This window comes from Rana temporaria, chromosome 6 (assembly GCF_905171775.1).
Source record: "Rana temporaria chromosome 6, aRanTem1.1, whole genome shotgun sequence".
Lineage (NCBI taxonomy): Eukaryota > Metazoa > Chordata > Amphibia > Anura > Ranidae > Rana > Rana temporaria.
The window spans coordinates 148,757,589-148,781,321 of NC_053494.1; the positions used below are offsets into that span (position 1 = coordinate 148,757,589).

The 23,733-nt window shown below is 45.7% G+C and overlaps 1 protein-coding gene across 10 annotated transcripts in view; it reads right to left on the reverse strand.

The window, feature by feature from the left end:
* Positions 1-23,733, reverse strand: part of AGAP1 (ArfGAP with GTPase domain, ankyrin repeat and PH domain 1) — a 579,218-nt gene that overhangs the window by 334,120 nt on the left and 221,365 nt on the right. For 6 of the 10 annotated variants that reach the window (XM_040357542.1, XM_040357540.1, XM_040357543.1 and 3 more), the window contains exon 1: positions 10,512-11,806. The exons of the other annotated variants lie outside the window; for them this stretch is intronic. In XM_040357542.1, the coding sequence (XP_040213476.1) occupies positions 10,512-11,607 (1,096 nt within the window). In that variant the 5' untranslated portion in view covers positions 11,608-11,806. Of the gene's footprint in view, positions 1-10,511; positions 11,807-23,733 lie in introns of those variants that run through there. 10 annotated transcript variants of the gene reach the window in all.

The following is a 23,733-nucleotide window of genomic DNA, read 5'->3' on the forward strand; positions in this document are numbered from 1 at the left end:
GGGAACCGTCAACACTATTCGGGAGACATTTTTACCAAATCTTCCGAATTGTGAATTTTGGATGAATGCCTGTGAAGTAGACTACTGGTGAGGCAGCTTCCATCAAAGGCTTCTGACATGTTTTGCTCTGTAACAGATTCCCTTTAAGAGCTGTAGATGCATTATAATTAGCTGTTTACTTGCAGCAGTGTGGCTTTATACCAGCTACTGTTCTCTGGCATCAGCACTTCTGCAAAGGCAGCTAAAAGATGCTGGGCGCAGGATCCGTCTGCATCGTTCAGTCACATCCGGAAGTCTGTTTTATGTCCCAAGATCTCGCTGCATCATGCCTTACTTCCAGCACCATCATTTCACAGGTACTAGAGAAGCAACACAGGTGATTATTATTCAGACCAGTCCACTAAATCAAGGTGTTAAAAAAATATCCCGGATCCCCTTAATGTGTGAAAGGAAAATGACTGCTGAGATGCCAATCTGTCCTGGGAGTGAAGCCCATCGCTGGTTTGTTAGCTGAAGGGTGCAGGTAATTATTTCAGCAAGCCATACACTTGCACATGATGCTTCTAATCAGAAAAAAAATCAGGTGTGCAAAATAATGCAGTATTAAAGCGTTCGTAAACTCCAACTTTAAATTTGAGTTTGGCGTGGAATGCGAAACACCATGCAATTCAAATGGCCGGAGTGAACCCCTCCCTTGAAGGAAGACTGGGTAAAGATGGAAGCTCTGGCAGCAATGTAAGCACGCCGCTGGAGGGCTTCAGTTAAAGGCAAGTCTGCAATAATGCACGATTATGCATACTAGAACATTATGGCATTAAAGTGGTTCTAAAGGCTTAAAGCGGTTGTAAAGGTACAATTTTTTTTTCCTAAATGGCTTCCTTTACCTTAGTGCAGTCCTCCTTCACTTACCTCATCCTTCCATTTTGCTTTTAAATGTCCTTATTTCTTCTGAGAAATCCTCACTTCCTGTTCTTCTGTCTGTAACTACACACAGTAATGCAAGGCTTTCTCCCTGGTGTGGAGTGTTGTGCTCGCCCCCTCCCTTGGACTACGGAGATTCAGGACGCCCACTAACACACAACTCCTTTATCTGCAACGTAGAGAGTGTCCCGACTCTCCTGTAGTCCAAGGGAGGGGGAGGCGAGCACGACACTCCACACCAGGGAGAAAGCCTGGCATTACGGTGTGTAGTTACAGACAGAAGAACAGGAAGTGAGGATTTCTCAGAAGAAATAAGGACATTTAAAAGCAAAATGGAAGGATGAGGTAAGTGAAGGAGGACTGCACTAAGGTAAAAGGAAGCCATTTAGGAAAAAAAAAATTGTACCTTTACAACCCCTTAAAGGTTTTTGTTACCTTAATGCATTCTCTACATGAAGGTAAAAACACCTTCTGCACTAAGCTCTCCCTCCCACCCCCAGTAAACTTACTTGAGCCCAACCTCGATCCAGCAATGTGCAGGAGAGCAACAGCTCTCTCCCTCCTCAGCACAGAGACAGCAGCGAGCCATTAGGAGGGAGTGGGGCCAAGCTTTGCTCTGTGCCTCTATAGACACACAGAGCTGGCTCCGGGAGCAAACCCACATGAGCGGCACCCATAGCAAATGGCTTGCTATGGTAGGATCTCAGCAGGGGAGGAGCCAGAAGCACCAGCTGGAGGACCCCAGATGGAGAATCAGGGCTACTCTGTGCAAAACCATTACACAGACCAGGTAAGGATAACATGTTTGTTATTAAAAATATATATAAATAACACACATGCACAGTGCACACATATTATAGCTAGATAGATCTATATAATAAATATATATATTGTTTACAATCACTTTAACCTGTGGTACACATATGTAAATCTCAAAATCATGTGTGTGCACATAAGCACAAACGAACAGCATGCACTACAACACTGCCACTGATGTTTACTTTGTTTTGTGCAAACTTTATTGAAATGTCACAAAGTGGCATTCCATTAGGTTCCATTGACCTCAGCATGGTACGCTGTGCTGAAAAGAGGTATTGCATGCTGTACTTTTGTTCCAACACACACCAACCCAGAAAAACATCATATGAGGCAGAGCGGTTTGTCTTGTCCATTTGTTGGGACCCATTCAAACCAGATATGTGGGTCTGCAGTGGACAGCCCTGCCCAACATCTGCTGTCAAAGGACTTTAACCACTTGTCCACCGGGCCTATTTTGGCACTTCTCTCCTTCATGTAAAAATCAGTTTTTTTGCTAGAAAATTAATCAGAACCCCCAAACATTATATATATTTTTTTTAGCAGATACCCTAGGGAATAAAATGACGGTCATTGCAACTTTTTTTCTCGCACGGTATTTGCGCAATAATTTTTCAAACCCCTTTTTTTGGGGAAAAAAACGGTTTCATGAATTAAAAAAATAACAAAACAGTAAAGTTAGCCCAATTTTTTTGTACAATGTGAAAGATGATGTTACGCCAAGTAAATAGATACCCAACACTTCAGGCTTTAAAATTGCGCACACTCATGGAATGGCGCCAAACTTCGGTACTTCAAAATCTCCATAGGTGACGCTTTAACATTTTTTACAGGTTACTATTTTCGAGTTACAGAGGAGGTCTAGTGCTAGAATTGTTGCACACGCTCTAACGCATGCGACAATACCTCTTTTGAACGGCGTTTACATATGTGGACGGGACTTGCATGCGTGTTCGCTTCTGCGCACGAGATAACGGGGACAGGGGCGTTTTGAAAATATTTTTTATTTTTACACTTACAAGGGATGTAAACATCCCTTGTAATAGGAATCAGTGTGACAGGTCCTCTTTATGGAGAGAAATGGGGTCAATAAGACCCCACATCTCTCCTACAGGCTTACAAGCATGAAATCGGTGAAAAAAAATAAATGAATCACGATCACATGCCGACAGCCGCTATTGCGGCTTTGTTTACTTTCGGGTACCGGGCGTGACGTCATAACATCGCGCCGGGGCCTCCGACGGTCATAGAGATGACTGGTGACCGTCTGGTCACCAGTCATCTCTATGCTTTCCAGGCAGCGCCGACCGATTCACTCTCCGGGCCCCCAATGGCACGGGAGAGCCCGGAGAAGCACCGGATGGCGGCGGGAATGTCCCCTCCCGGTGCCTATAAGAACGATCAAGCGGCGGAACCACCGCTTTGATCGTTCTTATCGTGCACAGAATCGGCGGCTGAAGACGGCGATATCTGAATGATGCCTGTAGCTGCAGGCATCATTCAGATATCACCGCACAAAGTCGAGGACGTCATATGACGTCCTCCGGTGGACAAGTGGTTAAATGTGTACCGTATGTATTTATTGTGCATTTATGTCTGCCAAGAGTTCAACTAAAAAATGACCCCCTTGTCCTCTGCACTGGTACTAAGTGCCCCCACATATGACTTCAAGTCGTATAATCCTGGGAAATGCATAAAACATACCTTTGCATGTAGCAAAAATCTGAATAATGGAGAAATAAACAGCCAGATGCTCGGTCAGCCAAGGCCTGAGAGCTTCATATCAGAGAGAGAACAATAAATGTGTATTCTGTGCATGGCGCTGGCTGGTAAGAGGTACAATTCAATTCAGATCATCCACAGACCTGCTTGGGAACTTCAGGAAGATGATAAACATGTTCCTTGCACAGCGGCAGTGAAGTTTCAAGGAATTCCACAAGCACCTGGAGCCCAGCTAATTAATCCCAGGCTGCCTGAACTCTGAAAGCCGATCCCCAACCATTCCCAGGGCTGTCACATCTCACCGGAGCTCTGCGTGTACCTTCATGTCAAGTCACCACCTAATCTTTCCACCGCTGGAAAAACCTTGGCCACAGCGAGGAATATAAGAGGTACATTGGTAAATACATCCGCCGGGAACCGCCCAGCATGTGAAAAGCTTGCCAGGTACAGGTATAGCAGAATACGTTAAAGAAGAACTCCAATATGATTAAAATCCATGTATTAGGCAAATTATCACTTTAACCTGAAACTTACATTAGAAGAAAAGCTCATTTGCAGTCTAACGCCTCGTATACACGATCCGATTGGACAAAAATCAGACGCTCGGTTGGCCAACAAAGGGCATGTGCCTGGATCTCGTCTTGCATACCAACGGTACACAATTGTCATGCCACAAACACGAACGTAGAGATGTACTATGAGGAATTTCACCTCTTGAGCGCCACCCTTTGGGCCCCTTCTGCTAATTTCGTGTTTGGTGAGCATTGATTCCGAGCATGCGTGTTTGTACTTTTGTGTGACACACTTGTATACTGATGATCTGAAAATCGGATAACAGACCATGGTCTGCCGAAAAGTTACTAGCCTGTCGTCCAACATTTGTTGGCTAAAAGTTGGACAACAATTGTCAGAAGGAGCGTACAAAAGCCTCGTACACACGATAGGATTATCCAACGGGAATTGTGTGATGACAGGCTGTTGCTAGAAAATCTGACCGTTTGTATGTTCCATTGGACAATTGTTGTTGGATTTTCTGCAAACAAATGTGAAATAGCATGCTTTAAAATTGTCCGCCAACAAATTTGTGTTGTCGAATTATTCGATCGCATGTTCAGTCCACACACAGCGTGGTCACGGCGAGCAGAGGAACGGAGGAGCTTGAACGCCCCGCATAATTTAAATCCCCTGTATGGGAGCATTTTGGCTTCCCTGTCAAATATAAAGATGAAGGAAAGAGGCTAGTGGATAAAACCGTGAGGGTGTGTAGGCACTGTGGCGCAAGAGAGCCATATGACGGTGGAAACACATCAAGCACGGCCACGCATTTGAAGCGACATCACCCCGGTGTTTCACGGACAGTAGTGAAAAAGAAAACGAAAGCTGCTCAACAACCGCTCATCACCGCAGCATTTAAGCAGCCCCTTGGTGCACAATCCGACTGCGCTAAAGCCATCACAAACGCTATCGGTGTGTTTATAGGTGCAGACATGAGGCCACCTATGCTGAAAGTGCTTGAGGTCACCAAGCGCGTGCTCCGGTCAACCAACCAAAACCTTCTCCAAATTCCTAAATCCCGCTACAAATCGAAGGGAGAAGGAAGATTTTCGGTCCAAGGACCACGGCTCTGGAATGCTCTACCCACTTGCTTGGAGGAAAACTATCGGGCATTTAGGAAAAAAACGAAAGACCCACCTCTTCTGAAAGACCGGTACGACGCTGGATTCCAAGCGCCTTGAGGCGATTAAGTTCGCATTTGCTACGCTATACAAGTCACTCACTCACATGCTGAAAGTGCTTGAGCCACGTTATGACATTTTTTTTTTTTTTTGGATCCGAAAAATTCTCCGATCCATGACTCTGATCCAAGAAACGATCCGAACCGTACGTTTTTTGATCTGTTGCACCCCCAATTTATATAGTTGCCCTTTGCCTATCACATAGGGCCTCTTTCACATGGTCGGACCGTTCAGGTCCGCCTGTCATATTTGTCAGCGGACCGGAACGGCCGCTCCATACTTCTCTATGGAGCGTCGGATGTCAGTGGAGACATGTCCGCTGACATCCGACCCGATAAAATCAGACGGGTGGCGATACGTCACCACCCGTCCAATGGCGGATCGGATAAGATCTGATGAAAACGGACATGCTGTCCGTTTTCATCAGATCTCTCCATAGGAGACACCGGCGCTGCACAAGCCCCTCCCCGCTCAGTAAACAGAGAGGGACTTGTCATCCGAGAAATCTCCGCTGAGCTGGCGGACTCCACCAAGACGGGGCCTAAAACTGAACCACATAGACATGAACCATGCATTTTTATGCAGCAAAATACACGCATTTTGCTGCATCAAAACGGACAGGTGTGAATAGGCCCTGAAAGACAGATCGCACGCCCCATTCCAATATTACCACAGGCACTGGCTACACCCTTGTTGACAAAGACAAGGAGAACAAGTCTTCAATCTCCACAAGTAACCTGCACCATGCATCTTCCATTTCAAAGGCATAAAAAAAAAAACAAAAAAAAATTGTACTACATTTACAGTAGGAAAAAAAATGAACTTCAGCCCATTATACAGCAATATTTCAGGCAAGTATCAGTCTTCTCTCAAGTCAGGAGTAGCTGGCAAATGGGTGAACTGTAGGACCAACACAGCAGGTTACTTAGAAAATTTCAATGCATAAAGTCATTGCAGAATTCATCTGTAAGGCATGTCCACCCAACTCAGACACTGGCAAGGTACACACAACATACACAAAGTAGCCACTGTATTGCACTATTAAAAAAAAAACGCTGTTATTATACTTGTTCATTAGCTACATTTAGAATGATTCCCGTAATCGTTTACAAGATATCCAACTGAAAGTGGGAGCGCCTGCATGGAGAATTAAGGTGGTCATACACCTTTTTTTGTTTCAGGAATGTTTGTTCAATTACCAAATTGTTCGTGGGATCAGATGGGCGTTCATGCTCGTCGGTGACGAGAAAATTCTAAAGAGCAAGGTCAAAAAAATGTTCTCAAATTAACACAATTCTATAAGTGAATGTGGCTACAGAAGCGGCTGTTGCTGATCTCCTGAAAATGTATGCTGCCTGGCTGTTTTGCTTCCCCATTGCCTTCAATACTTTCTAAATGATGGAGCTGATCTATTATACAGAGCGCAGAAGGTAGAGAAAAGCAAAGGCCCTTTTCTGCACTGGGTCAGTGACTTCAAATATTGAACCAACACAGTCAGCTTTTCACAGAAATTAACAATGACAACGTTTTTTTTTCAGGTTAAAGTGGTACAAGGATTTTTTTTATCTTAAAGTGATTGCAAAGTCTTTTTTTTTTGAGTTAATAATGATGTTATGATGGCTCAGGAGAGAGCAGGAGAGAGCACACATGAGTGCCCCCCATAGTAAGCAACTTGCTATGGGGCACTCAGCGGGGGATCAGGACTGCTGTGTGCAAAACTATTGCACACAGCATGTAAGTATATCATTTGTTATTTTAAAATTTTGCCTTTAGAATCACTTTAAGCCCCAGTTCACACTGGTGCAATCTGTTATGAGTTTTGACTGTTACAAATGACACGACGAGTGTCAGCAAAGCCTGGCAGAAGAGCCCACAGGGTAGTCATTCCCCTGTCCTGGTAAGTTGCCAGGACACAGCATGCCTTGATCACTCAGCCTCATACGCGGTCTCTCTACCCCTTTAGTAGCCGTGGCTGAGCTCAGTGGTGCTGCATCAGGAGGGGAGCGTGCACTGGGCATGTGCACCTTTTGAACTAAGAAGAGCGATCGCACCTATGATGCTGGTGGTGAGCGATTAAGGCATGTCGTGTCCTGGCAACTAACCAGCACAGGGAGAGGATAACAATATGGAAGTTTTTCTGGAAATTATATCAGGCACTGACTGTACAGTGCACCTTCACCCACTGAAGCCCCCCAACTGCACAGTGTACCTTCACCCACTGGGGCTCCCCGACTGCACAGTGTACCTTCACCCACTGGGGCTCCCCCGATTGCACAGTGTACCGTCCTTCACCCACTGACTGCACAGTGTAACTTCACCCACTGACTGCGCAGTGTACCTTCACCCACTGACTGCACAGTGTACCTTCACCCACTGACTGCACAGTGTACCTTCACCCACTGACTGCACAGTGTACCTTCACCCACTGGGGCTCCCCCGATTGCACAGTGTACCGTCCTTCACCCACTGACTGCACAGTGTAACTTCAACCACTGACTGCGCAGTGTACCTTCACCCACTGACTGTACAGTGTACCTTCACCCACTGGGGCCCCCCCAACTGCAGTGTAACTGGGGCTCCCCCGATTGCACAGTGTACCGTCCTTCACCCACTGACTGCACAGTGCACCTTCACCCACTGAAGCCCCCCGACTGCACAGTGTACCTTCACCCACTGGGGCTCCCCCGATTGCACAGTGTACCGTCCTTCACCCACTGACTGCACAGTATAACTTCACCCACTGACTGCACAGTGTACCTTCACACACTGGGGCCCCCCCCCGACTGCACAGAGTACCTTCACCCACTGACTGCACAGTGTACCTTCACCCACTGGCCCCCCCCCCCCAACTGCACAGTCCATTAAGATAATTGATATCCTATGATGGCAGCTTTGTAACTCGGGGGACTCTGAGATCAACCTTTAGCACAGAGAACAGTGCTCTCTGATTTTCTGGTTCTAGGCATTATTGTATGAGGCTATTACTACATATCGGCCATTTGTTTGATGAGACGGTATTACAAAGGCCAAAATGGTTCACTTACACACCCCCTCCCCCCCCCCCCCCCCCCCCCAAGTCAAAACTGGAGTAATGAAATTATTCTACAGAGCCAGTGAATCCTTCTATTGGAAGGACAATGCAAATTGCATGGAACAATGGAACGATATTCTATGGCCAGGCCATGACATTGTGTGAGTGGGTATAAAGTGCACAACACACACGACAAACGCTGGCCAGGGTGACCCAGTAACCCACATTAGAACAAAACTGCCTCCCTCCATCCTGAGGGTCACAGACATGAGAGAAGACATCCTCCAACCACCAGACTTCGCCAAATACCTGCATTGCACAACTGGTCACACAGCCAAATTCTACAAACACCCCCAACTCCACACTGTGCCAATCTGCAACAAACGTATCGCCATCCACACACTGCAAATCCTCCATAATACATGTCACATCCCCATTCTCCACAGGTCACTGACAGCTGTCACAGGCCACTGCTGGGGAAGGATTGTGCAATACAAGCTGCAGGAGATACAACAATGAACATTGTATAGATCTACAATCATGACACTGCCATCTCATCAAAGATCTGTACAATGACCCCCTAATGGGCTTAGCCAATAAGGTGCAGAGCAGTGTACAGCAACCAATCACAGTTCATCATACAGTTCATATAAATCTGATTGATAGCTATTAGTGTCTGTGCTAAGAACACAGGTCACCATACACATTACAATCATGCTATACAATCTCTGTGCAAACAACCTTAGATCTAACTATGTAATACAAGGGCCTACCTAATCCAACCCCAATTCATTTGTATCCAATCAGACAGGCTCTTGTACGACATAGTTGTTGGTAGACCAAAAATAGATTGCATCAGTAAGCTCCCCACCTTAGATTTATGATTATACTATACAAGATGTATACAGTGCTAACAGTTTACTACATACATTTACCAAACAACTATGTAATGCAAGGGCCTGCCTTATTGGATACACATTGAAGGTCCTCGTATTATATCTTTTGGTAAATCTGAAGGAGGTTGTACAAAGAGGGTACAGTCAAATTGGAACGTGTATGATGAGCCTCTCAATCTTCTTATACCGTCTCTGGAGAGCCCCTGCTAAAACGATTCCCTCTACAGCTCATGGTCTGATAATATTATCAGTAAGTTATAGAAAGAAATCTCCCCATCACATATGGTCAGTGGACAATTGTCCCTCTACAACAGAGATACTCAACCAGGGTTCCTCACAGGTTGCTAGGAGTTCCTTGGATAAGTTCCCACTGACACCATTGATCTTTGTAGGCATCTGTTATGAGGGTAATTCTTCCAACTGACCACAAGTGTAAGGAACATTCTTCCCACCAACCATCCCATTCAAGTATCATGAGTTGTAGGGTCATTTTTAGCAGGGGTTCTCTGAGAATGGAAAGTCATTTCAAGGGTTCCCCTGTGTTGAAGGTCGAGAAAGGCTGCTCTACACTGATGGTCAGAGGAATATTGCCCCTTCCATCAATGGTCAAGAGAAAAATTGCCCCTTCCATCAATGGCCAGAGGAAAATTGCTCCTTCCATCAATGGCCAGAGGAAAATTGCTCCTTCCATCAATGGCCAGAGGAAAATTGCTCCTTCCATCAATGGCCAGAGGAAAATTGCTCCTTCCATCAATGGCCAGAGGAAAATTGCCCCTTCCATCAATGGCCAGAGGAAAATTGCCCCTTCCATCAATGGCCAGAGGAAAATGACCTCCTTCCATCAATGGTCAGAGGAAAGTGACCTCCTTCCATCAATGGTCAGAGGAAAGTGACCTCCTTCCATCAATGGTCAGAGGAAAATTGCCCCTTCCATCAATGGCCAGAGGAAAATTGCCCCTTCCATCAATGGCCAGTGGAAAATTGCCCCCTGATGTTGGTTGTCAGTGTAGACAGGAGGTCAGTCTACCAATGCTCACTAGTCAAGGAACCTCTACAAGCCGTGACGGTTCTGAGGATTCCTCCGGACCCTGGTGCTGCTCTATGTACCAGATCACGCATGAGGCCTGTAAAGTTGAGAGTATGTAAAGTAGTGCCTCTCCCACCATGACATGAACTCATCCTGGTAGGTCAGGCCATGTGTTCTCCTGTATGCGGTGAGCCATCCACATAGCTGCAGATACACCAATTCCCCCCTCCCTTCCCCTCATCACCTGGAATACAACACCTGTCAGGCACACACGGGTTGTGTAGGAAGACACCTGGACTCCCAACCGTCACCCTGACACAAGAGATATCAGTGTGCTCCCAGACAGGTCCACTTATGCACACCTTTGTAGGGGGATCCATTGACGCTCTCCGAGCTGGACTGGATGTTGTCCGCAGCGGGTCTTTTGAGGCTGCTGAAGTAACTCTTGGACCTCGAGTGTCCGGTTCTAGGTGAGCGGCCCCCGGGCCCAACGAAAGATACAGGGGCCCCGTCCTTCCTGGAGAAGATCCCACTGAAGAACCTGAGCAGCCTCCTCTCCTGGCCTCTCCTGTCCATCTCCATCTGCTCGGACAATTTGGTGAGGTCACTGTTGTCCAGGGTCCGGTTCTTGCTCTTGCTGCGCTCCCACCTCTCCAGGTCGCTCAGGGGGTCGCTCTTGTTCAGCACCTCGCCCACGTCCAGGGTGTTCCTCTTGTCGGTGGTGTCGGCGGGGGTCAGGATGGACATGGGGGTCTCCCCCGGCCTGGGAGAGGGGCTGAGACAGCTGGAGCTGCTGTGGTGCTTGTCCCGGGTCAGGCTCCGGATCCTCAGCAGTTCTCCATTCCAGTGTCTGAAGCTGAAGGATCTCCGCAGGAGGTTGGGGGGTCTCTTGTCCCAGGGGGGCTCAGTATGGGGGGATGGGGGAGGATCTGGGGGAGTCCTCTGACTCTCTGCATCCTTCTCTGGGGGAGTCCTCTGACTCTCTGCAGCTTTCTCTGGGGGGGTCTTCTGACTCTCTGCAGCTTTCTCTGGGGGAGTCTTCTCCTTCTCTGGGGGGGTCTTCTGACTCTCTGCAGCTTTCTCTGGGGGAGTCTTCTCCTTCTCTGGGGGAGTCCTCTCCTTCTCTGGGGGGATCCTCCTCTCTCCTTCCCCCAGGGGGATCCACTTCTTCCTCTTGTCCTCCTCGGGGGGCTCTCGGGACCGGCTGAGTCGGAGGCGGCCCAACTCCAGCTGTCCGGTACTGCGGGTCCTGAAATTCCGTAGTCCGGGGTGCGGGGGGAAGGTGTCGGTCTCCTCTCCTCCTCCTCCGCCGCCCTCCTCCTCCTCCGGACATCGCTCCAAGCGGCTCTCCCCCGACACCAGCTCCTTCTTCACCAGGGTCAGGGAGATCCGGTACACCGTCTTCCTCTGCGGGGTCCCCCGCTCCATCGGGGGGGGTGTCGGGTCCAGCAGATACATTGGGGGGGTGGGGGGTGGAGGCGCAGGTCTTGGTGCAGAAGGAAGGAGGGGTGCTGGGGAGCTTCACCCCCTCTCCGCGCCTCTCAGCACCCCGAGCTGCCGGCTGGACCCCGAGAACCGAGCCGGGGACGGCTCCGATGGGAACGGCATGAGGAGCCGGGAGAGCAGCGAGCAGAGCCCGCAGGAGACTGACACTGGAGAGGGGGAGACACCGAGGAGGGAGGGAGGGCGGAGACATGGAGGAGGGGAGGGGCACTGGGAGGAGACTGGGAGGAGAGAGGGAGGGGACTGGGAGGAGAGGCTGGAGAGGAGACACAGCCGATACTACAATACAATCACATCGTGTCTGTCAGCTCCTCCCCCTCCTCCGATTCACAGCGATCACACCCTCATAATCTGTACATCTTCCAACCCCATTCTACTGCACCGAGTATAGTGCCAGCACTGACTGGCACAGGCCACTGCAGCCATGTACAATACAAGGAGAGCAATCCCCGCTCTACCCATATAAATGTCTATATAGCGCCAACATCTTCTACAATATCATACAAGACCATCTCCTCCATCCCCATCTTACTATACTATAGATAGAACATACACAGGATTACCTGCTCCATAGGAATGTCTATATAGCGCCAACATCTTCCCCAGCGCAGTACAAAAGGCAATCTCTTCTATCCCTATTCTTCTTCCATCATTTATATAGCGCCAATATCTTCCACAGCGCAGTACAAAGGCTATCCCTATACTTCTTCCATCATTTACAGTATATAGCGCCAACATCTGCCCCAGCGCAGTACAAAGGCAATCTCCTTCATCCCTATACGTCTTCCATCATGTATATAGCGCCAACATCTTCCACAGTGCGGTACAAAGGCAATATTCTCTATCCCTATACTTCTTCCATCATGTATATAGCGCCAACATCTTCCCCAGCGCAGTACAAAGGCAATATTCTCTATCCCTATACTTCTTCCATCATGTAGATAGCACCAACATCTTCCACAGCGCAGTACAAAGGCTATCCCTATAATTCTACCAGCATTTACAGTATATAGCGCCAACATCTTCCCCAGCGCAGTACAAAGGCAATCTCCTTAATCCCTATACTTCTTCCATCATGTATATAGCGCCAACATCTTCCACAGCGCAGTACAAAGGAAATCTCCTTAATCCCTATCAGAGGCGGACTGACCATTGAGTCACTCGGGCACTGCCCGAGGGCCCCATGCCACTAGGGGGCCCCATCAGGGTTGCCAGGCTTAGTAAAACCAGGGACAGTATGTAAAAATCTGTTTATTTTTAGATCTGTCCCTGATATGTCCGAAACTGACATGCTTTTAATGTGAATATCCCAAGATTTTAGCTGCCCTGCCTCTGCACTGCCTCCTGGCGTGGTGGCCATCTGTAAGCCAGAGGGGCCCCATAATCTTCTATTGCCCGGGGGCCCCATGAGTTGTCAGTCCGCCCCTGATCCCTATACATCTTCCATCATGTATATAGTGCCAACATCTTCCCCAGCACAGTACAAAGGCAATCTCTTCTATCCCTATACTTCTTCCATCATGTATATAGCGCCAACATCTTCCACAGTGCGGTACAAAGGCAATATTCTCTATCCCTATAATTCTTCCATCATATATATAGCGCCAACATCTTCATCCCCATACTTCTTTCCTCATTTATATAGCGCCAACATTTTCCACAACACAGTACAAAAGGCAATCTCACCTATCCCTATACCTCTTCCATCATGTATATAGCTCCAACATCTTCCAGAGCGCAGTACAAAGGCAAGGTGTTCTGATGAATTGTGGAATGGTTTGAGGAGCACAACAATGAGTTAGAGGTAATGAATTGGCCTCCAGATCTCAATCCAATCGAGTATCTGTGGGATGTGCTGTAAAAACAAGTCCAATCCATGGAGGCCCCACATCACAACTTACAGGACTTAAAGGATCTTCTACTGATGGCTTGGTTCCAGATACTAGTGGATTCCATGCCTTGATGGGTCATAATGTTATGGGTGATCGGTGCAGTATAATGGAAGAGAATGCAGGGACTATCTCCTCCATCCACATTTCCTATACTATATAATGATGAGAAGATACACAGAGGATTATCTGCTTCATCCCCATGGTAATGTGTATATCTCCAACATCTTCCACAGCGCAGTAAACACTAGGATAAGCAGGAGCCATCTTCTTCATTCTACTCTAACCATGCGGAGGCCAAAATTCTCTAAATAATAAGATCTACAGAGGACAGAATACAGAGGGCAGAATACAGAGGGCAGAATACAGAGGGCAGAATACAGAGGGCAGAATACAGAGGGCAGAATACAGAGGGCAGAAGCCATAAAATGAGAATTCCACCAAAGCCATACACACCTGTCCTTGGGTAACATAAAGGAAACGTATACAGTCTTCCCCTGACCATGGACAGGTATGTGGTCAGGATCTGGTCACCAACACAGATTTGAAAGAGTTAGCTCACCTCAGAAAAAAAAAATATAAAGGTGAACCAAAAAGTGGACACCCTATCTATCAGACTGATAGGTTATTTGTGTGTGTGTGTGTGTGTGTGTAAGTCACGCAGGTATCAGGGGATAGAAAGGGTGTCCACTTTTTGGTTAGAAAGCAACCCTGCCCATTGTCAGTGCAAATTAATATCAGCTGGTTCAGTCTCAAATGACGGCCTATAAAAAGGCATCTCATTACCAAGGTGTCACACAGGAAACATCTCATGATGGGTAGAAGCAAAGAGCTCTCAGTTTCCCAGCAGAGCCTCTGTTTGGTGTTCCGCCTATCACAGATGTCTTCTCATCCTCGGCCTCGGACAAGAGGACATCCGTGATAGGCGGAACACCGAACACAGTCTCTGCTGGGAAACTGAGTGTTCCGCCTATCATGGAACAGCACGAGGAGGAGGCGCGGCTTTTGAATAATGGTTGCCCGCAGTCTGACTGACTCTGCATACAGGGATAAGGTATGGGATCGTCGAGGTATGCAATGGCACAGTGAGATTCCTGTCCGCGGTTGTTCCGGCTACCCCTCAGCTTCCAGACAGACTAGTAGGAAGGGGGTCATCTTATATGGCCAGTATATGCCAAAACCAACATTTTAGCTGGAAAATTAGGGGGTCGTCTTATAGGCCGGCAAATACGGTATGTGTGTATGTTTGTGTATTTATGTACACACATACAGAGAGAGGGGCCACAACAAGAACCTTACATTTCAAGGAAATGCATACATTTCAACATCCAAGTCCCTTCATTTCCTTATCAGGTGTTTAATAAATGCCACCTCCTAACATCTATGCCAGGTTTTCCATATGGTGGACAGGAAGCCAAGTCCAGGTAGAAGAAGCCTCTTCTCTATCCTCAACTGACTCTGCTGCTCCCTGCCACTGACACACATTGACTTAACATTTTAACTGGTTAACGCTGCCGCATGTATATGTACGTCCACAGAATGGCACGTACAGTAATATGGGCGTACATGTACGTCCCCGCGCGGGTCGGGGGTCCGATCGGGACCCCCCCCGGTACATGCGGCGGTCGGTAACCCGCGGGGAGCGATCCGGGACGAGGGTGCGGCTATTAGTTTCTAGCCGCCCCCTCGCGATCGCTCCCCGGAGCTGAAGAACGGGGAGAGCCCTATGTAAACATGGCTTCCCCGTGCTTCACTGTGGCGGCTGCATCGATCGAGTGATCCTTTTTATAGGGAGACTCGATCGATGACGTCAGACCTACAGCCACACCCCCCTACAGTTGTAAACACACACTAGGTGAACCCTAACTCCTTCAGCGCCCCCTGTGGTTAACTCCCAAACTGCAACTGTCATTTTCACAATAAACAATGCAATTTAAATCCATTTTTTGCTGTGAAAATGACAATGGTCCCAAAAATGTGTCAAAATTGTCCGAATTGTCCGCCATAATGTCGCAGTCATGAAAAAAATCGGTGATTACCGCCATTAGTAGTAAAAAAAAATAATAAAAATGCAATAAAACTATCCCCAATTTTGTAAACGCTATAAATTTTGCGCAAACCAACCGATAAACGCTTATTGCGATTTTTTTACCAAAAATAGGTAGAAGAATACGTATCGGCCTAAACTGAGAAAAAAAAATGTTATATATGTTTTTGGGGGATATTTATTATAGCAAAAACTAAAAATATTGCATTTTTTTTCAAAATTGTCGCTCTATTTTTGTTTATAGTGCAAAAACCAAATACCACCAAAAGAAAGCTCTATTTGTGGGGGAAAAAGGACGCCAATTTTGTTTGGGAGCCATGTCGCACGACCGTGCAATTGTCTGTTAAAGCGACGCAGTGCCGAATCGCAAAACCTGGCCTGGGCATTTAGCTGCAAAATGGTCCGGGGCTTAAGTGGTTAATGTGACACGTTATATATATATATATATATATATATACACACACACACACACACAGTATATCCATACATAAAGAGAGAGAGAGAAACCATCACATTATAGTTTCCAATGTTTAAACAACTGCACATTATTACTGATAAAAGCAAAATTCAGAAACATTTTATAAAGAATAATCTCCATCTTTCTATGTATTGCAATACCTCTCTATGCTCTCAGATATGACACCATGGTAAATGGATCACACATTTGCACAGCTGTCATATTAACCATGGCACCCCGCTGCATTACCTAATATTTTCTCCCTTTCATTGTTCATGTTGCCTTTACCATTCCCCTCACCCCTCATGTTCTGGAAATCCAGGTTAAGACGCGGCAACCTACATAGGGGGATTCTTAGCGTCATACATACAGCTGCACAGGAGGCAATGAAAAAGAAAAATAATGCACAGAGATAACAACCCCCAGTACACAGCATACAGATGGAATAAAGTGTGCATGCACTGTGTGTGTGTGTATATATATATATATATATATATATATATATATATATATATATATATATATATATATATATATATAAAAACACATCAAGTCACATATGCTACAATGCCTTCCAATGTGCTCCAGGATGGACAGGGTTAAGTTACCCATGTATCTCTGTGACAGTCACTCAGACATAAGGGAGATAGCTTGGCCTCTGCACACAGATCTGCCATTGTAAATTAGCTGCCACAGTGCCCATTACTGCATCTGCAAGGATTTAACACACCGAGTGCACCTGAGCCCCCTACCTTACATCACCTCTCCCCCCACATTACACACAGCCCTCCCCTTCAATATGGCAGATCAGCCTTTTCCTCTCTGATTAGAGAACAGACATCTCCATCATCCACCCAACAGCCAGCTTCTCCTTCCGCTACAAAATGCACAATACATATACTGTATATTCCAGTGCAGATTCTGTGCTCCCCATTTGCAAGAACAAAGTCTAATTCGTTTTAATTTGATGTTTACAAACTTAAAGGGGTCGTAAAGGTTTGTTTTTTTATTTTCTAAATAGGTTCCTTTAAGCTAGTGCATTGTTGGTTCACTTACCTTTTCCTCCGATTTCCCTTCTAAATGTTTTTTTTTCTTTGTCTGAATTTCTCACTTCCTGTTCCTCCTCAGTAAGCTTTCCCCCATCATCCGAGCCGTTCTGGCTGGGGGTTAGTCAGCGTGCTCGCCCCCTCCCTTGGGACTACTTGTGAACACAGTGTCTTCCCGCAGGGATGTAGTCCCAAAAGAGGGGGCAAGCCTTACCTGAACTGTCTTCTGCTGGTTTATAGTACACCTCCACATTATGTTACTTAGATTGGTGGAGGTGTGGTGTTCTGTAGTCGAGAAAACCCCTGCAATAGACAAAGCTGCTTGGAAATTCAGTGCAACAAAGGCAGCCTTATCCACTCACTAAGGCCCCTTTCACACTGGGGCGGGAGGCGCGGTGGCGGTATAGCGCCGCTAAAAATAGCGGTGCTATACCATCGGATTTGCCGCGGGATTCGGCCGCTAGCGCGGTATTAACCCCTGCTAGCGGCCGATAAAGGGTTAATACCGCAGAGGCGCATTGCGGGCGTTATTGCCGCGGTTTCCCATTGTTTTAAATGAGAAGGAGCGGTATACACGCCGCTCCTCTCACCGCTCCAAAGATGCTGCTGGCAGGAGATTATTTTCCCGCCAGCGCATCGCCTCAGTGTGAAAGCCCTCGGGCTTTCACATTGAATATGCAGTGCAGGAGTTTTTCAGGCGGTATAGCAGCGCCAATAAGTCTTTGTGGCGTAATTCGGAGCATGCGCACTGGGATATGTCCACGGACGGCGCATGCGCCGTTCGTAAAAAACGTCAATCACGTCGGGTCACGATTCATTTGCATAAAACACGCCCACCTCTTTACAATTTGATTTAGGCGCGCTTAGGCCGACACATTTACGCTACGCCGCCGTAACTTAGGACGCAAGTGCTTTGTGAATACAGTACTTGCCTCTCTAACTTACGGCGGCGTAGCGTAAATACGATACGCTACGCCGGCTCTAACATACGCCGCCCTACGTGAATCTAGCTAATAGAATTCAGCATCCAAGGTCCGATTTTGGTTGTATTTTACGGTTTGCTTGGGCAGACGTTTACATGCATACAACATAAATGGTCTATATGCTCCACAGCCTAGTGAATTCACGGCTGAGATGTAAACATTGTAAATGAGTGAAGGACAAGGAGATTCTGCATCTGCACAGCAGTCTCAGTCTATACATTGTTGATGTTTAAAGCTGAATGGGTCATTCATGTGACAGAAGATGACCTTGGCCATTGTGTGAAGGACTCGTTCAGGGCAAGATGTATAGTAAATATCAATAACGTGTAGGCAGTCCCATGGGGTAGCCACTGCACTCAATGTCTGAGGTTAATGCCCAGGTGCTCGCCCACAAAGAAATATCCATGCAAATCCAAAACCAGTATAGAGGCCATCACAGATCTTGCAGAGGAGATAAATCAAAGCAATAGCCCTTTATTGTCAATGTTTCGACAGAGCTCAGTCCGTCTTTCTCAGCGGCGGTACAGAATGACTTTACATAGCAATTATCCCAACTTATACAGACATAGGTGAGTGTAGGGGCTTTTAAGACTCGTACACACGACCGGTTTTCCCGGCAGGAAAACTGCCAGGAGAGCTTTTGGCCGGGAATCCCAGCCGTGTGTATGCTCCCTAGGAGTTTTCCCGACAGGAAAACTGCCAGAAAAAAATAGAGAACCTGCTTTCTATTTCACCATCGGGATTACCGGCAGAGTGTTTCCTGCTAAGAAAACCAGTTGTCTGTATGCTTACCTGAAGGGGAAATAAACCGCGCCTGCTCGATAACAATTTGACGCATGCGCGGTAGCATAGAACGTAATTTAGCCGGTTCGTCGTAGTCTTTGACGTCACCGCGTTCTTGCCATTCAACAGAACGGCGGGTCTTTTGTGTGGCTGTGTGTATACGGGATTCCTGGCCGTGTGTACAGTGTGTACAGGGCTTAAGTGTTACTGAACCCAAAACCCTGCATTTACTATATCTGGTCTCCCACAGAACATGGAAATGCAATAATTTTAGTACATATAAACTGCTAAATACCTTTTCTCATCAGCAGTATATAGCTCCTGCTGAGCACTGGTTAAAGCTCATAGGAAAAGTTTTCATTCTCCTCCGACTGTCCTATGAGGCTGCATGTCTTCTGACCCTCTGGACAGTGCTGATTGGCCCTGTGCAGATCATATGCACCCTCCCAAAAAAAAAACTCTCCAGCAATACACACCAAACTGAGCATGTGCAGAGTGCCTCCAAGGCTCTGTCTCAGTAAAAGAATGGGAGGATCAGAAAAGACAGGATCAAACAGCCTTTTTACACAATGTGGAGGATAAACCCCTTAGGGTAAAATCAGTCTGTATATGCAGTAAAGCATGCTTGTTATACTCACTCTGGAACCTAACACTTTAAATTGCAGTACGGACCACTTTTTGTCCAGGATCTAGCTTTCGAATGATCAGATTTATCACTCCCCTAACTAGCTTTCCAATAGCGATCAGCATTAGCTTTTCCACCTCACACTAAGGAGACAATTCACCAATAGTGGTTCCGGCTTCATAAAAACCAGCTAGTATTCCTTAAACATCATATCAATAGACCACAACGTATTTAACAAATGTTTTTGTTTCCTTTTCTTTGTAATTGACTTTTAGACAGGTTTATGCAGTATTTACCGATCATTTCTCATATTTGCAGTAAATCCTGTGTAAACCTGTAGTGAATTTACATTTTTCATACCGCATGCAATATTTGGGTTAAATGTGTCATATGACCCAAATATATCATGCAATATCCATTTGTGAATTGACCCCTAAGTTTGGTAGACATTAGGGATAAACTCAGGTATGTTTGGATAGGACAGGAAGCTGTCATTGCGGACCTCCAATCATAAGGAGCGGAGGCATTTCACACCCTGCAGCCATGTGCCTACACACTCATTGTATACGTATATATTGTGGAGAGTGCAGAGCACTTATGACTGGTGGTCATCAGTGACAGCTTCCTGCCGCCATAGATCAGGCGGGTTTGGAATTGTATCCGAACATGCCCCAATTCAACCCTAGAGGTCAGGCTGTTCCTCTCCTAAACAGTATCTTGCCATCACTCTCAATACAACAGCAGGAGACCAACCCTTAAACCTGGTGCACACCACTATTTTTTAGCTGGGTTGACCAAAAAAAAACTGACAGCTCAAGTCGGAGCCGCTGTACTAACAAACTGACATAGTTACATAGTTAGTCAGGTTGAAAAAAATCTATCCAGTTCAATCAAAAAAATAAATAAAAATAAAATAAAAAATATCGTACAATGACATATACCCAATTCTATACCCACAGTTGACCCAGAGGAAGGCAAAAAAAAAAACAGCAGAGCATGATCCAATTTGCTACAGCAGGGGAAAAAAATCCTTCCTGATGCCCGAGAGGCAATTGGATTTTCCCCGGATCAACTTTATCTATAAAATGTCAGTACTCAGTTATATTATGTACATGATGTTAGTACAGCGACATCCCCTGCTGTTCTATTGTGTTCTGACAGGGGAATGGCCTCCCGCTAGAACACTTTGGTCAGCTGAGAGCGCTGATCAGGAGCCCGGTTGGCAGACCTTTATCGGTCATGGGCCTTCGATAGAAGTCGGACAAGCGGCTGGCTTCTGTCGGACCTCCTGCAATACACAAGGGCCAAATGCAGCCGGTTTCTATTGAACTGGCGGATGCCGGCCGACATTATCCAGTGCGTACTAGGCTTTAGGCTCCATTCACACCTAGGCGTTTTTACGCCCGACGCTATTGCAGCCTCAAATACGCTTGAGGGGTGATTTAACATTGTCGGCTATGGAGATGGTTCACATCTCCACGCCGAACGCCGAAACGCCGTACGCCTGAAGCTCAAAACAAGTCCCGGACCCTTTTTTTCAGGTGGCTTCGGCGTTCAGCATAGCCGACAATGTTTAATCACCCCTCCGGCGTAATTTAGGCTAAAAAACAACGCGTTTTGTCGCGGAAAATCGTGGTACAATACGCCGCGTTCAGGTGCGAATGCAGCCTCAGGCTGTGCTCACACCTGAGCAGAGTGATTTTCAAGCATTTTAAGGCTTTTTATTTGAGTGTTTTTGTGCATGTTTTAGAATTGGATTTTATGCATTTTACATGTGTATTCAAGCTTTAGGCATTTTCGTTCTAGTCAATGGAAAGCACTGAGGTGCTAAGGCCTCTTGCAGGCCAGAAAATGCCTAAAATTCACCTGAAAAAAGCTCAAACGCACTTGATTCAAGGTGACTTCCTTCAAAACACACAGAAGGTTTATCATTGCCTACAGTAGCCGAGGATTTGTTCAATAAAAACACAAATTTGCCAGTGAAAACTGAATCGATGCAATGTTTGTAATTCTTCAATTCTGTTTTAAAAAGGGATTAGAGAGAGATTTACCCCTTTGCTGAAATGTAATAAATATAGCTTCTCATGGGATTATGTTCATATAAACTCCAGAAACTTAGAAATGAGTTCTGTACAATCTAAACAAACTGGGACAGTATGCTTTATCAAGTCAATGTCCAAATGACACCAATCATAATAGATTCCACCTAATGAAACTGTAAACCTGAATTACTACTATGCCGGTTATTTAAAAGAATGACTAATAAGGTTTGCATACATCTTTCAAGAGCTCATCAGATCTGAAGATAAAGTAAAAGTGATACCGAGTGGGCTGACTGCCCATTAACCACTTAAGACCCGGACCATTATGCAGGTAAAGGACCTGGCCAGTCTTTGCGATTCGGCACTGCGTCGCTTTAACTGACAATTGTTGTGCGACGTGGCTCCCAAACAAAATTGGCGTCCTTTTTTCCCCACAAATAGAGCTTTCTTTTGGTGGTATTTGATCACCTTTGCGGTTTTTATTTTTTGCGCTATAAACAAAAATAGAGCGACAATTTTGAAAAAAGTGCAATATTTTTTACTTTTTTCTATAATAAATATCCCCAAAAAACATATAAAAAACATTATTTTTTCTCAGTTTAGGCCAATACGTATTCTACCTATTTTTGGTTAAAAAAAAATTGCAATAAGCGTTTATCGATTGGTTTGCGCAAAATTTATGACGTTTACAAAATAGGGGATAGTTGTATGGCATTTTTATTAATATTTTTTTTTTTACTACTAATGGCGGCGATCAGCGATTTTTTTAAAAAATGTTGACACATTTTTGGGACCATTGTCATTTTCACAGCGAAAAGTGCTATAAAAATACACTGATGTCGGTCATAAGAGGCTTTCATTGCGGACTTCATTCTGAAGAAGCTATTGGCCTGGTTCTCCCTGGTGCTAAGGTTTTAAAAAAACAAAATCAGGACTGGACGTGCACATTTCTAGGTCAGCGACTCAAAAAGCGCTGAAATCAAAGGATCAGCAAGACAGCCCAGCAAGAACCCACTCAGAAAATTGGCAATGGCAGTTCTCGTATTTCCTTAATTTGCAGATTTACTTTAGCCGGCCTTCAACAAAATATTTGATTTATAATCTGCAGTGATATGATACTGGTGCAATCCAAAAAGAAAAAAATCTAGCTGCAGATGCAAAAATGGGGATAGTTTTAGTCGATATCAAAAATAAACCCCAAGATTCTATTTCTCCACCACAAATGCCCCATCGTATGCACCCTATACCCAGACCTCTCATTACATAGAAGACAAGACCCAGATTTCACCTTTTTCCTTTCCTAAACCTACATACAGAAAATCCCCTGATCTCTCTCCACAACATCTGCTCGTTCCTGCACTACATCGAGAACTATGCTACAAACACTGCAGTTATTTATTACAGTGTCAGCCAGTAAACAGAGAAAGGTAGCACAAGATCCACACATCTAGCAGCCTGCAGCACCGCTAAAGCCCAACACACTGCATTACATTATGCAGTAATCCCAGCTCAGGTCGTAGTTGGAGCTAAACCCCATATTTCATACTGCGTTGTGCTGGCTTACAAAATAAACACATGCAGGAAGAAAAACAAAGCTGCTTTTAATTAATGCAGCCAAGAGATGCCGCCTGGCTAGTCATACTGGAGAAATTCAACGTGTTCTTTTTTAAACATGGAAAATATGCTTAAAGCCACCACAGGCCAACAGTGTAGGGTCTGGGAGGTTCTGTAATGAAAAGGATAAGAATAAAGCCTGGTAATTGAAAAATGTTTGCCGATGCCTAAGGTGAACTTCTAACCAGTAGCCAGAAATGCTAAAAAAAAATTACCGATCTAAAATGCTACCTGAGCATGATGTAGCTGGATATTTATCAGATGTGGTCACGTATTTAAATGGACAGATCTACAATGCCCCGATTTAGGGCATTTTTCTGAATTGCATAAGTCCTCATATTATGGCTCCAATATGTTCAAAACGCTACAATGACAGTCAGCTAAGGCACTGTAATTTTTTGGGATTTGGTAATTTTTAAAGATCGGGGTCAATTATTAACTAAAACATACTTTAAACCAACAGACCGGAATGGAGTTATTCCAATAGACAGCTGTCACCACCCCAATTGGTTTAAGGCCATACCTAAGGGACAGATCCAACATATTAGAAGAAACTGTTCTCCCAAGCCAATATATTAAAAGAGTGCTTTATGGA